Source organism: Malaya genurostris, chromosome 3 (assembly GCF_030247185.1).
Source record: "Malaya genurostris strain Urasoe2022 chromosome 3, Malgen_1.1, whole genome shotgun sequence".
Lineage (NCBI taxonomy): Eukaryota > Metazoa > Arthropoda > Insecta > Diptera > Culicidae > Malaya > Malaya genurostris.
Genome location: NC_080572.1, coordinates 7,789,783 through 7,806,286, shown reverse-complemented (window position 1 = coordinate 7,806,286; position 16,504 = coordinate 7,789,783). Strand labels below are relative to the sequence as shown.

Below are 16,504 nucleotides of genomic sequence, written 5' to 3'. Positions count from 1 at the left end.
TGCCACCGAAATGTTTGTCTGCCCACGGCTTCAAAGCAACCTCCAGAATACTTTCCCGATAATATGTCGCATTTACCTTGACGATTTACCAGGCTCGATGAAAACGATTGGAGAGCGCCCATCTGCGGTTACAGCGGCCCAAACCATTATCTGTTGCGGGTGCTGCCTCCTGGTGGCCAATCGATGACTCAAATTCTCGTATGAACGGTCGGTCAAGTAAACCCTATCGTTTTGAGAGTCTACGAATTGCTCAATTGGAAAAATTTTCTCGTCAGAAAATACAATGTTCGGAAATTGACCGCTTTCGGCCAAACGAAGCAACTCCTTCGCTCTCTCAAGTCAAGATTTTTTTTTCGCGTTCACTTTTGGCAAAATGCTTTCTTGCGCTTGTAAACAATACAACTCCGAACTATCATTTAGCAAATTTCTAGAGAGCTGATGGCCGTGCGTCAGCTGCGCGAGCGGTCTGAAGTTGGTTACACTTCGAGTGCCGGACCCTGTACAGAAGCATTGCATTACTAGTACTATGGATTAGAGATGGGCAATTCGTTCGCGAACGGTTCAAAAGAACTAGTTCTTTTAAAGGAATGAACGAGCTATAGTTCTTTTTTCGAGAACGGTAGTTCCTCAGTTCAAAGTCGAGGGATCTTTTTTTTTGTTTTTTAAGCTCGCTCAACCTTTTTTCAAGAACGGTACTAATAAGAAAGTTTCGTCACGAAACCTCAGTTCTATTTCGAGGGACCTTTTTTTCCTCGCTTAAGCTTACAAGTGAGTTCTCGTTCAGTCTTTGAACAAACAAACCAACTATGAAAAGAACGAACGAACGGCTCTGGAGAACTAGTTCTTTCAACAGAACTCTGCATCACTGAACGGTTCTTTGAAATGAACTGTTTTGCCCATCTCTACTATGGATCCTACTGACACTATGAATCCTTCCAGGTCGAGGTTCGAACATACGACAACTGGCTTGTAAGACCAGCGCCCTATGCATTAAACCGCCAACCCGGGACGAACCAACACATAAATAGTACATAAGAAATAGAAGAGATCAACAGTTTGAAAGTTTAAAGTTCGACGAAATCAGCAAATTCTTGTGTATACAAATTATGTCACATAATTTTCTCGGAGATTTTTACATAGAATATGTCTCGTGACAAAATTGACTAGTTGTGCACTGCTTATGTGGTAGGATAGCAGATGTTATTGTTGTATTTCGTTATAAGTGAAAACTATAGATTCGCTTGTGTTTTTCAATACAATGAGATAATGATATACATTCGGTTGGGATTTTTTATTAAACAAACAAATCTCATAGCTGAGCTCATGTGCACGGAAAAGACACTAACACAGCGACAACAGATATTTGAAATTATATGTTTGATGTATATGAGATGCGTGTAAATACACGCAGTTTCGGTGCGATCCAATAAATAAATAAAAATTCCAAAAAATAGTTGAATTTGGATGGAGTTGGGGACGCAGTTAATTCCTTCAATTCAACCGGTTGTGCAGTGCACGAGGTGCACATGAGGACGTGATGCCACTGCTTAGAATTTAGATTCAAATGAAAATTCCTATGATCCTATATAACGTTCCTGAATTTTATCCGTATCCAGATTTATTCAGATCCAACTTCCCGAAGATACAAGGTTATTGGTTTGAAAACGTTAATTTCTATAGAGTTTTTGTTTCATAAATGTCTATATGATGAGTAGCGAATTCCTTTAAAATGGTGAATAAATTTCCGGTTCCAAAAGCACTGGAAATAATGTTAAAAAATTCCGGAACAGAACTCACTTCCATTTTTCTTAGATCGCTAATCTGATTTACATAAACATAAATTCAAATAAAAGGTCTTACAGTCATAAAAAAATTTGCTAAATTTTTTTCCGGCTCCGGTATTATAATGTTAAAATTTCAAGTATTCAATTCAAATGACGATGCGAAAAAACATAGCATAGAATATATAAAACGAACTATGTTTATCTGTCAGGGAACAGAACGAATTGGCTCAAGTGTCACGTTTCCCTAGTTATTTGAAGATTTGTGCTTTGCCGTGGCAACATGAAACATACAAATAAAAGATGTAGAGATGTGAGTGAGGTGAAAAAACAGTACAAAACGTATTTGACCAAGATATTTTGTAGATATGAGCAATTAAGCAGTATAAGCATTTGAACGCCATTTTTCACAGCAGAACTAGTGGAAAAACAAAATAGGGAGGTTAGTTATACATAAATTTGACTGACGGTCCTAGTAGTTTGAATGAATTGTTTCTTTTTGTTTCATCAATTTACAGGTTGTTTTCATGCAGCCAGAACCAGAATAAGCGAAACGATCCCAAAAATATGCACCCTGACGTAAATCGCACGTTTTCCTGAGAATCTACCGATTCAACGTCTGTCAGTAGTACTGTACGGCTCCTATTAGATAGACCAATTTATGAATGATTGAATCTGACATTTCAGACCTTACAACCGAACACATCTCTCTGCGGTGGTGTGTAGGCGAGAGAACAAAAAATAAATCCCTGACTGCCAAAGTATGACGAATGGGTTCGTTTTCGGTACTTCGTCATCTCTACGCTGTCGGACGAAAACATTACGCCACCAGCACGAGGTTTTCTGTCGTCGCCACTGCCATCGTCAGTCAAATGTGAGGAGGTTGTTATGCGAGAGTCATGTGAATGAGTAAATTTTTTGCATTACGGGGGATGTTTGTTTTGTCTTCTGTTGGTTGTTTTGCGTTTGATTTTTTTTCTTCTGATGGTCGTGCAACTCTGACAGAAAGCGTAAAGAAGTTATTACAGAATCAACACTCACCTCCTTTCTTGTATTCACGTTTTTCCTGCGGCAAACGAATTTCGTTGCCTTGCACCTGTGTGACGGGTGCAATGAGTAAACTGAACAGCAGCACACTGGTCGTTAGTAGCCAGGCCAGCTTACCAGGCCTTAGAATTGAACGCATTCCGGCTATTCGCTGATTTTCCTGATGAAACAACTCTTCATTTCTCCCTGCAATAAATTCACTCACTTCATTCTTTGATATTTCAATGCACGATTTCGGACGTTCTGTCCTATGCTTTTGTTTCAGTTTGGTCGCTAGCTGCTTCAACAGGTTGGTCAAACCTGCCAAAGGAAAATATTTTTTCGGAAACACTACCGCCACTTCCGGTTGCTGTTGCACCACTTCCTCGTTTGCCTGCTGCTCATGGTTTTCTTTACTGCACTGTCTCGTTCTAACATGCTTCATATCTTCACTGTTTGCCCGACAATGGCCACCGCTGTTGCCACCATCCAACCCCAATCCCAATCGCCGGGATGGATCCGCCGATATCTGAGATTTAAACATTTCACCACTCCCAACCACTTTCACCTGTAATTTTAGACAATTTCGAGCCATTTTTTGCGCGTTTCATCACCAAACACTGGCTGGGACCGCATACTGCACGTTTTAACCCGAAAGGAACTACACACCATACTACTACATTTTGTAGCTACATCCAGAACCACTTTACTTTTCACTTTGGGCATCGACTAATTGCAATAGAATTTCATCACTTTTTTTCAGCCAACACCACAATGCCTTCGACGTCACACACGATACGCTCAATACTACGCGTTTATATCCAAATATTTAGACTCCTGACCAACTGACTGCGACCACCCTTCTTCCAAAGCCTCGGCGCTCTCTCACTCTTGCGAACAGAGTACTTTTGACGCTCGCACTTGCCAATCTTGAGTCGCGGTGGTGGCGGCTCGAATTCTTGATACGCAATATCCTACTTATTGCACCAAAACAGATAGTATCCGTCGCTTCTTTCACTTCCTTGCTACTGGTCACTTCCGAACCCGAATGTATCGTCTGGCCTTTCCGATTGATATCTGAAACCAAAAGAAAAACAATGCCATCATTAGTAATTCAGCAGTTCGCTATTTTCACATGCGGACCTCTATTAAGTGGTGCCAGCTCTCTCACTTTCACTAGCTGGGAAACACCACTTCAGAGGGAAATGAGGAAAATGGTAAGAATCCTATACAAGGAGGTCGAATAACCAGCAGCCAGTTTAATCGAAACTAATCAGTTCAATTACCACAAACACTTCTCGAGACGGACGTTTCTTCTCCTTCTCGTCGTCGGTGATGTCAAACGTCGTGCACCACTCCGCGATCCCAGGACCGTACACTGCCTGACAGAACTCACTTCAAGACTTCACATATGCTGCGACTACCAACCATCTTCACGCGGAGTAAAAATATATCATCGCACCTCTTACCTCCGACTGAACAAGGAACCACCCTACTACCCTCTCACAGACCAAGCGTATGCGACCATCCGAAACCAGGAACCATTCGCGACGACGACGGCTACGAATCTTTTGAAACTAGCATTTCTTCGGCACTACACACAATTCACAAACGAATCTTGCGCTAAATCCCACTGCAAAACGCCCGACAACACCTCTTCCGGTACCGTCAATTTCCGGACAATTTGCTATCAGATCACATAAATATAATCTCCTTCAGTATTATAGTTGGCTGTTTTTCGTGTTATTTTTTTTTTTTACTCTACAATCTTAGTTTTGACCGAGCTGTGTTCCTTTGCGTCCGCGACGAACGAGAAAAAGGCCTATTCTACCACCGTTCGTGTCTGGTAGTGTGGTTTAACGGTGTGGAGAAGAAGCACAAGCCACGGCGAAACTACGACCACCACACGACCGACCGCGCACAAAAACACAACCAAACCAACGGGAAAAGGTCCCTCTTTTCCTTTGATGTTTGTTTCCTTTGCACCAACACACTGCCACTGTGGCACTGACGCTGCAATATCTGCTGATATTGGTGTGTTTTCTGGGGGTACATCGAATTTCAGAGTAGGCGACTCACTCGCTTTCGCCTTTCGCCGTTCTTCCACTTTTCAAAACACGGTGCCTGTGGGCCTCATTCATCGCGTGCACACCGTCGCGCCGCGTCATCGCAGTTGGTTTGTGTATCTTCTGCTTTTCGTATCCAGAACGTAAAATAATCGAACGCGTCTAAGGCACACCTACACATATATGCGGTCATACGCCACCATGAGAACAGTTGCTCGAAAGAAAGGGACGAAGGCTCAGGGTTTCCAGACTTGTTTGTATGCTAGTGAAAGCATCTTTATACTGAAGTTGCCAGGTGGCATCTTGTGCATACTTGGGCTGAAAACCATTTCGCGAATGATTTTAACCATCGTTTAAAAATTTACTTTTCCATATTTATTTCTTATCTATTAGTTAAATTTTACTTGATCTACGCTCCCATAGAAAATTTGGCACATAGGAAGTTAATTGGATTTATTTCCCATTGACAAAATGATAACAAGTAGTGAAATCATGTCAAAAACATACAGTAGACAAAAAATTAGAAAAATATTTATTTCTACCGACAAATATGTTCACAGTATTTGTTGAGGTATTTTCTTTTAAGGATTGTATGAAAAAAAATTGAATAGAAATGATTATCAAAAGATCTCTGGTGAGGTTTGGGCAAAAAAAAATGTTCGGGTTCGGGAAAATATGTTTAATTTTTATCGGGTATAGGTTGAGTTTAATTTCGGAAAAAAAATATTCTCGGGTTCGGATCGGATACGTATAAAGGGTTTTTTATTTTCGATCGGGGGTTCAAAAAATTGCTTACCCGGTAGTCTCTAACATTCAGTTCAGTTATTTATTATTTGTTTAATTATGTAATCGATATAAACGTAAGTTGTCAGTAATGTATTATATATATATATATATATATATATATATATATATATATATATATATATATATATATATATATATATATATATATATATATATATGTATATATATATATATATATATATATATATATATATATATATATATATATATATATATATATATATATATATATATATATATATATATATATATATATATAAATATATGTATATATTTATATATATATATATATATATATATATAAATATATATTCAAGGGGTGTTTTTTTATGCGAATTTACGTACCGCATAAAAAAACCGCATAAAAAAAACCGCGTAACTCTGAAAATTCGCATAAAAAAAACCGCATAACTGAAACTTCGCATAAAAAAAACGCATAACTCTGAAACTTCGCATAAAAAAAGACCGCAGAAGGGTAAATCGCATAACTTTGAAAATTCGCATAAAAAAAACCGCATAACTCTGAAACTTCGCATAAAAAAAACCGCATAACTCTGAAAATTCGCATTAAAAAAATCGCGTGAAAAAACCGCATAAAAAAAGACCTTAGTGTATATATATAATTATTGCAGCAAAAAGAATAAACGAGCGAGTCTTAAAACAGCAACAGCTTAATGAGCAAAAAAATACATAATTCACATCTCATGAAGAAAATCAAGAAGATGATAAGTGAAAAGAAACAAAGCGATCCTAGTACTTCGACAATCTCGATTAAAAATGTTAACGAAGAAATTTTGAAAGATGTTTAGTAATCTAGCACACAATGCGTAGGAAATACATTGGACCAAGATGAGTCGAGATTTATGTTCAGTGCACATCAATTGTTTATTAGGCCGATCAATTTTCCAAAGTGCAAACCAGCAGATGAAGATGATATTCATCGACACTCATTCGAAATGAGGAGAGATCTCTTAATAGATTCTATGCAGTTGGCTGGGATTATGAGTGAAAAAATGAAATTTACTGTGTTTAAGGTGGAACCAGATACACGCTTATTGGAGATTTTCAAGTGTACCAAATTTGACACAAGAGCTCCAAACTCAGTAGAATATCCGGTTTCTAATGCGTTGTATAGATTAAAACCCTACTTCGGCCTCCGGTTCAGATGTGATGTTAGAAAGAAGGAAACTTGCGTTGATGATTCAAAAAGATGGTGAATCAGATATAACTTTTATAAATAGAGTAGGAGCAACTGCTCGAATGTATGATTTTGATGCGAAAAAGAAATTTAAACAAATAGTCGGTACACATTCAGTAAAAAATTTTCAAGCGAAGAGGTTGCGTTTCGATTATACTGGCTCGTGAGTTAACGGCTGCAGGTAGTTAAAACTGCTGGTGCTAATCACAAAGGCAAGATTTGGGGTGTTTCCCGACTGGAAAGCTAGCAACGAAGGCCATCCCGTTCATACGCACAGAGGTGTAGAGACACAGAGGTGTGAGCGCATTAGAAGTGACGAGTCACAGAGGTGCCATCGCATGTGCAAAGGCACAGAGGTGCTAAAGCAATCCAGTGGTTATCTACCAGGTACCAGAATTTGTACTCTACGTAGGATCGAAAGAGATGACATATATCACGACGTGCTACAATGCAAGCATCACATTTAATCGCCACCAAGAGCAATAGCACTATACCTGGGGTCAGGTACAGGCAGCACATCAAGTTCAGTGGTGACCACAACGACGGCAGAGCAATTGAGTTAGCAGAAAACGACGGTGTTGTCACTGAAGCAAGTTTGTACTCAGCATCTATTGTCGATGGAAATAAGTCTTATCGTCCCCCTACTTGAAGAATATGACTTCCTCGTTTGTTCGATTCTGGAGGCCGCGGAACAAGCCCAAACCAAACGATTTCTTGGTCCATCGTCTAACAGAAGACCTCCAAACCCTTGGTGGGACAAAGAGTGCTCAGGTGCTAAACACGCGAAACAAAATGCTTTCAAGACGTTTTTAAACCGAGGAGGAAGAACTCCTCAGAATTTTGAAAAAATATTGACTTTAGAAACCAAGTACAAGAGCATACTTTGAGCCAAGAAATGTAGCTATTGGAGACATTCTGTCAAAGGTTTGTCACGAGAAACCTTAATGAGCACTCTTTGGAATACGGCCAGGCGAATGAGGAATCGTAACGTAGGAAATGAGAGTGAGGAATACTCGAACCGATGGATATTTGATTTTGCGAGGAAAGTTTGTCCAGATTCTGTTCCTACGCATAGCATTATTAGGAAGTCTTCTCCAAATAATGGTTTCATTGATAGCCCCTTTTCAATGATGGAATTTTCCATAGCACTCATGTCGTGTAACAAAAACGCTCCTGGGTTGGACAAAATTAAATTCAACTTGGTGAAGAATCTGTCCGACCTTGCAAATGCCATCTGTATTTTTAGACATCAAAGAAGCATATGATTCATTTTCCATTGATGTTCTTTCAGACAAGCTCCACCAACATGGACTTCCAGAAGTTTTAAAAAATTATTTACTCTCCTTTTATCAGAGAAGTGTATGTATTTTTCACATGGCGATTTGGCTACATAGGTGTCCCGCAAGGCTCATGCCTCAGTCCGTTCCTCTATCATTTTTACGTGAATGATATTGACAGCTGTTTAGTAACCCCATATACACTAAGACAATTGGCAGATGATGGCGTGGTTTCAGTTACTGGAAGCAAAGCTGTTAACCTGCAAAAAGCTTTTCAAGATACCTTAGATAAGTTGTCCGTTTGGGCTGGAGAAAATAGAGCTGGTCGTCAAGAATGCACGATCCCGCGCATCTTCAGCTTAATATGATGAAAAGAATGATCCAACAGGTTTTGACTTTCAAATACCTTGGAGCGTGGTTGCACGTGGAGAGGACACATTAGGTATCTGATAACGAAATGCCAACAAAGAGTAAATTTTTTTAGAACAATAACAGGATTTTGGTGGGGTGCTCAACCGGAAGATCTAATAAAATTGTATCAGACAACGATACTTTCAGTGATGGAATATGGATGCGTTTGCTTTCATTCCGCTGCAAACTCTCATATTATCAAACCTGAGCGAATTCAGTATCGTTGTTTGCGAATTGCTTTAGGCTGCATTCATTCGACACATACAATGAGTCTTGAAGTTCTGACGGGAGTTCTTCCATTGAAATATCGTTTTTAGAAGTTTTCATCGCGACTGCTAATAAAATGTGAGGTACTGCATCCCCTGGTTATTAATAACTTCGAAAGGCTAGTTGAGCTTCAATCTCAAATAAGATTCATCACAGTATATTTTAACCATATGTCATATTGGCATATTGACTCTGAGAAAATATTTTACACGGACGGATCACGAATTGAAGAGGCTACTGGGTTTAGTATATTCAACTATAATGTTTCGGCTTCAAGAACCTGCATCTGTTTATATAGTAGAGTTAGTATCAGTTCGTTATAGTTTGAGTGTAATCGTCACATTTTCTCCAAACCATTATTTTCTCTTCACAGATAGTCGTAGTGCAACTGAAGCCATTCGCTCAAACGCTGCTCGCCAAAAATGAACCGTTTTTCTTGGGCAATATAAAACAGTACCTAAACGACATATTGAATAATAATTATCAAATCACAATAGTTTGGGTCCCGGCTCATTGCTCCATTCCTGGGAATGAAAGAGCCGTTATGTTAGCCAAACGTGGTCCAATTGAGGGTGAAATTTATGAGAGATCGATTGCTTTCAACGAATTCTATAGCGTCTCGCCAAAGAACACTTACCAGCTGGCAAGCTTCTTGAGAGAAAGATGATCTGGGTCGGTGGATGCTCTCAATTATTCCTAAAATATCCACAAAGGCATGGTTTAGGGGACTGGATGTGAGTAGGGACTTCATTTGTGTGATGTCCAGACTCATGTCCAATCACTACACGTTAGATGCACATCTAACGAATTTTGACCCTTTTCTCTTCCATGAGTTCAACCGCCAACAAACAAACCTGAAAAATAGGTACGCAAGATTAATATCAACAACTCTAATAACTGTATTGCATTTCATATGCTATATCTCAGGTACGAGAGATAGAGGCCATTCGTCTTAACGAAGCATTTTTTAAACTTAAACATGAACCTTCAGAGCAAGCGGTTATAATACCGAACGAGGACACAAGCAATTTAATCAACAAGAAGAATCGCATCCAAAAAATAAAATATTATTCATAGGATATTTGAGAACTTTATTGTATTTACTGAGCCACTCTTTCAAATTTCAGCAACACCGAACGTGGATTGAAATAGTTAAGATTTCAAGAAATGTTTGTTTAAGAATTGAATTGATTTAAGTGTTGACTCAACTTTATGGCTTATAATATATTTAAACGACACAGTCATAATGTGATGCAGAAAAGGTATACGCTCTAATTAGTAGGAAAATATAGCTTTCGTGATCTTTCTTGAAACAGCCATCCGTCAGAAAAGAAACACATTGTTTGCTTGATAAAACGTCATACAATAAAAAAAACTATTTCACAGGACAAACACGTGATTGCTTCCATGATAAAAAGTCATTTAGTGAAAATATTAATTATTGAACAATTCGTACAGCGTAGTATCCGAAGATTTGATAAAAAAAACTATTTCACAGGACAAACACGTGATTGCTTCCATGATAAAAAGTCATTTAGTGAAAATATTAATTATTGAACAATTCGTACAGCGTAGTATCCGAAGATTTGATTTCGTTTAAGATGAAACATTACAGTAACTGTAGGGAAACTAGGTTCGACTTTCAATGTTTATTTTAGAAAAACAAATAAGATCCAACATTATATATTTTTCTTCCAGTTATTAAAAACAAATGTAAGAGTGAATACAGAGCTTGAAGAGTTATATATTCCTTATTAGAGGAAATAAAAACATTTGAACTACAATAGTTCAACAACTCAATGCTCTATAACCTAAAAATTCCATTGCATTCATGGATGAATTTGATTTTTTTTTATTTTTTTGTATTGTCAGCAATTGATGGATGTTTGATTGATTCTGTGAAGCAGACTAAATGGGGGTACGGTGGTCCGAAAACTACCTAAAGCTTCAAAATATGAACAAGAATATTGTTCACAAAAAATGGTCGACTGATTCAAAATTCTTGATTGTGTGAATGTGCTCCGAATTAGCGGTTTCGAGTAAACATACTTTAAAGGCATAAGTTTTACTATATCATTACTTATTATTTTTATAAATGCTGCCAAAATTTTGTGCAAGGTTCTGTTCGGTGTCCTATTTCCATTTCCTATTGTGCATGGTTTCGTTTGGTGTCTTGTTTTCATTTTTCTCCAAGCTTCGATTGATAATTTTTTAACACTTTCCATAGTGGCATCCTCTGAACTTCGTTTGAAATTGATTTTTTTTTCTAGAACTTTTCCACAAAAAGAATTCGTGCAGTTATAGTTCCAAGGACAACAACGCTACGCACAGTAAAATTAGAAGTTAATGATTAATGTATCGTTTGTATAGTTGAAATGTTTGTAAAGTTTTTATTTGGATAGACAAGTCATATAATATTTTGAATTTTTTATGTTGGGGGACTACCAGTTTTCTTCCCCCGAGCACTGGCATCACTGATCTAGACTATTTCAGAGGTAGCAAGCAAAACAAGCTCGAAATCTAGTAACCCATACAGTTTTACATGAGAGCCTGGGGTGTCGCGAGATGCAAAACAATGATACGTTTGAATTTATCCAGTTTTTCTATCGGATGAGTATTGTATGATTATCATCTATTGAAAAAAGCACATTTTGACATTCAGTGTGCCTTCTATTCTACACGGAACCGCAAAAGAACCTAATTTTAAGTACATTCCACCCAATTTGGGTGTATTGACTCAATTTCAAGTTGATACGGTTTACTTAATTTAAGCCTATTGAACGAAACTCTTGCTGTTGGGTGGTTTTGCTCTTTGTATTTTGACAACAATGGAAGAGGCGGATGAAAGAAAAGATTCTAAAGAACTCAAAATTAAGTAAAAAAAAGTCAAATAATAGGTAGTTTTTATTTTCCGTGTAACCTCAATCATACATAGTAGGAGTTTAACCACTTGTTCTGGGTATAATCCATAGTACAAGTGTTTGGGGAAGAACCATCGTAAATTTCCTACGGTAGTAAGAAGTTCGAAGCAAGGAACACCCTAACAGGAGGTTTCGTAGTAACATTAGTGTGAGCGTCATCTTACCTCATAGGTGTGCGCAGTCTCCGTGACAGCAACGGTACAATGGACTCTTGTTCACAACTACACGGTCAGCCACCAGTGAGACAACATGCGAAAGAATGTTGTTTTGGTTCGACTTTTCTTTCTACTGTTACTACTTCCACCAGTGCAGATTAATTATGATTCAGAATAGCAATCTTGTTTCCACATACAAATATACAATCGTGGAATCGAAGGGACACGTTCAAACGGATTCGCCGCTAGCACCGAACGTAAACACACCAACACCACCGCATACCGTACGACGTCGACAGTAAACAGACTGAAAATTACACAGACCGAGTGATAGGGTGGTAAAGTTTTAGCACTGTTTCAGGATATTCAAAAAAATTGACATTTTTCACAGTACAGCTTAATGTTGCTGTTATGAAATTCAAATAGTACATATAAGAGAAAATGTATCCACCTAAACCGTAAGAAATTAACTTTGCCATTTTTACCACCCCAGCCGTAAACGAAAAGAAATAGAGACATACGACTCGCGAGCGTCTCCACCACTTCCTCGTTTCAACAGAACAGTCGTGTCACGGTGCCGAAGACAACATCCACATAAACGCTCCAGTTCGGGCCAAGCAAACGAGCGTACAACCACAAAAGGCCTACTATTCCTACTACACTATGCTCCACACTACTATTACCCCGACCTTACCCGTTCCGTGCACGAACGAACGTCTGGCCAAACAACAGCGCAAGGGCACTAATGACGGGATGATTCGGCTAGGATTGAATGAATATCGCAGTACCCAAAATGCGAGCGAGGTCGTGAGAGAATCCGGACTAAACGATGCAAAAGTTGAGAGACGTGTGTTTTTTTTTTGTTGAGTGTCGCCGGTGCGACGTGATGTTTAGTGAGCGTACAACTCAGAATGAAAATCAAAATCAGCAGCATCGTTCTTTCAGTCGTGTGGGGAAATGACTTCGGCGGCGAGTTACAAAAGTATACAGCGATAGCTGTAAAAATGCACTTTTATTGCTCCATTATAACGACCACGACTAGGGATGTCGGAAATTTCGAATTACTCGATTATTTAATAATCGAGTATAATTTTGAAATTAATCGATTGAAATTTATTCGATTATCTGGGATATTAATCGATTGCTTGATTATTCATTCGATTATTACTATGGGATTTTTTTAATTATTCGATTAGTTCAATAATCGAATATTAGTTTTAAGCTAATCGATTAAATATTACTCGATTATCTAGGTAATTAATCGATTACTCGATTAATCGATCGATATTACGACATCACTAACCACGACGGCATAGTAACGAAGATGAGCAAGGTATGTCGTTGGCTTATCGGGGTCAGACATCGATGAGATTTTTTAAGTTTCTTTTTTCTATTATTATACGGTTAAAATCTAAAGCCTAATTCAACCGGAAACAAAATGTTGAACCAAATCCAGCTCATAGCACGGTTTATTACAATGCATATGTGCACTACAGCAAAGTATGTATAATTGTATAAAAAGGCCTCTTCAATATTTCACCTTTGGTGGTCAAAGGCCAATCGTGACACACTATTCCGCACTCGATTCAGCGGAGTACTTTGCTTGGGAGCAATCATTTGTTTATGAAAATCAGTACGAAAATCAAGAATGAGTATCCACTGGTTGTTGACGAGATATCGTTTTTAAATTCCCAAAATACAGTCTATTATCTGGAAACAGAGAAAAGTCCGAAGGAGCCAAATCAGCCGAGTAAAGCGGAAGGGGAAGCAGTTAGAACCGTCAATTCGTTTCGGATTGACGGGATCAAATGCGTAAAAATAGGATGAAAAGTACCCTCGATTTTCTACAAAATAGATTTTTTTATTTAAAAGATATTTTATTCAGGCCTATTTGAGTACAAGCTTTACGTGGCCGATTTAGCTGAGTTTTTAGATAAAATCTTTTTTGTATTGGATCTCTTTGCACCCTTTTTCTAGGGGGAGAGGAGTTTCCATTTTCCTCCTGCGAGGATTGAGGGGTAGTTTGTTCGTGGTTCGTGTCGTCATCCATTGCCGTGATATTGTTTGCAGTTGCTGGTTGGTTGGATGGTAAACTGTTAACTGCAGCTGGTGTACTTTGTCCTATAGGGGATACGTTGGACGGTTTCGTTGAAGGGGATGCTTCACTGTCACAGGTGTACTGGGGTTACTTGAGGTTGGTGTGAAGGAAGCACCGTTGTCCTTTGGTATAGTTGTCTCCTTGTCCGGTTTATCACATGGCTTACCGTAGTGAACAGCTTTTTGGCAATATTGACATGTGGCTATCTGATTGTCATAGGTAACAAGTGATTTTCACGGGATTCTTGTATCTTGACCGAATGTCACAAAAGAAGGTATAGGCCTCCTCAAGCGCATGCGTAACAAACGTACGTCATTTAGAATACCGGGGAAAAAATTCTTCCACTTTTCTTTTTCGAATTGTATTGGGACATAGTTTTGCGAATATATTAATCGGTGACGCTTGAGGGAAGATCATGCACACCCACTTTTATAGCACTATCTTGCATATATACTGGAATGTTGTACTTGATATTTTCATGCTCCACATAGTGCACATTATTATTGTCTTTAGCGAATTGAATTGCATCCAACTCTTTATAGAACTAGATATAAACAACATTATTGGTCTCATTGCATTGAAGTAAATGCACACGTTTAATGTCAAGATGCATTTGCTCCTTAAGCAAACCTTCAAGTTCTCGTATCGAAGGTCGAATTTTTTTTGGTAAACTCATATTTTCATAAATATTACTTAAGGGGTCTTCAAAACATTTCCTGAATAAAAACAAAAAAAGACGAAAAAATTTGGTTTTAGTCTTTGTTAAAACGTAGAGCCGTCTTGAGTTTGTTCTAATATAATTAGTATCTAACGGGAAAAACAGATTGGAAAATTGACATATGAACACAATGTAATGAAAACCGCGAAAATGTTACCGCAGAGACGGGACTCGAACTCGAAGCTAAATCCTAACCGGGCAAATTGTTTTACCAATTAAACTACCCTGCATATGAAAACACATGAAAAGAAATGAAACCACGGTATTCAGTTTCTAGGGTGGTCCTCATTTTGAGTGAAATCTGAAATCTAACTTTCTTAACTGAACTCAAAAATGATTTTGTTGTACAATAAAGTTGTAGGAAGTTTTATTTTGAGTAGCTTTTCTGAAAAAAAAAACACCTCTCTAGCTTTCCATTTGATCGAGTTACATCAATTTTCCCAAGTAAAAGTAGGGTGGCTCCTGAAAAATCACTTTTTTTGTTCTACCTTTTTTGTGAGACGCTCTACGGAAAAGTTTTCTTCAAAAGAGTTGTTGAGGTAATCATTGCGCACAATTTTGCTCAACCAAAGCATTTTAATCAGTAAAAAGTTATAATTGTTTTACCTTTTTTTATATATATAAAAAATAGGTATAGAATTCGCTCAAACTTTCGAAAAATTTTCCGAGGCCCGGAGGGCCGAATGTCATATACCAATCGATTCAGCTCGACGAACTGAGCAAATGTCTGTGTGTGTGTGTCCGTATGTGTGTTGTCAACTAAGAGGTCGAGATCTCAGAGATGGCTGGACCGATTTTGATCAAACTAGTCGCAAATGAAAGGTCTCCCCGTCACCCAGAACGCTATTGAATGGTTTTGAGATCGGATGTTTACTTTTTAAGTTATACGAAGTTTTATGTCAAAATTTTCAGTTTTTTGACAGTATCTGTCACATTTGACCTTGAAAACAGAATATGTTTCCAGACTTAGATTTCGCTCGGTAATACCTATCCAACAAGCCATAGATTGTTAAAATCCGTCCATTTTTAACGGAGATATCGATATTTTTGTGTAAGCCTTATTCCAGTAGAAGGAATTTTGAGCGCTGTATGAAAAAGCAATGCTTGGGAGCAACATGAAACACGATTTTTTAAACTGTTACATATAATTGTTTCTAAGTACCAAAAAGACTGTGTACAGCATCCTTTTTTATGACAATTTGCCTCGGACCAATTTTAGCACGGTTCATTTTTGGCAACATAATCTTTCGAATATGGCATACATACCAGATGATACCAGCATTATCGAGTTGGAAGTAATTCCATAATTATATTGATTTAAACTATTTACAGCAACAAATGCTGGAAGAACATGACTTCCATATACCATACGACTCAGTTCGTCGAGATCAGCAAATGCGTGTGTGACAAATAATTTCACTCAATTTTCTCGGAGATGGTTAAACCGTTTTCTACAAACTCAGATTCATATGAAAAGTCGTATACTCCCAAACAAGGTTCCTGAATTACGTTTGGATCCGACTTCTGATTGCGAAACCACAGGATGATATGTGAAACGAAATTAAAATAATGCAATTAATTTTTCTTGTAGATGGCTGAACCGATCTAAGATTCAAATGAAATCTAAGAATCATCTATGATTCAAATGAGAAGTCTTAAAATCCTATAAAACCTCTTACTTTTTAGTCAGATCCGACTTCTGGTTTAGAAAATGCAGGGTGATTAGTATAAAAATGTCCATTTCACATAAATTAATCAGGTTTATCGGGTTTGCAGATT

The 16,504-nt window shown here is 38.0% G+C and overlaps 1 protein-coding gene across 7 annotated transcripts in view; it reads right to left on the bottom strand.

Moving 5' to 3' along the window:
* The window catches only part of LOC131439296 (insulin-like receptor), a 224,667-nt gene that overhangs the window by 99,917 nt on the left and 108,246 nt on the right, over positions 1-16,504 (bottom strand). For 4 of the 7 annotated variants that reach the window (XM_058610147.1, XM_058610148.1, XM_058610150.1 and 1 more), the window contains one exon: positions 2,823-3,884. In XM_058610147.1, the coding sequence (XP_058466130.1) occupies positions 2,823-3,402 (580 nt within the window). In that variant the 5' untranslated portion in view covers positions 3,403-3,884. The other 3 variants (XM_058610149.1, XM_058610151.1, XM_058610153.1) reach the window with 3 other exon arrangements.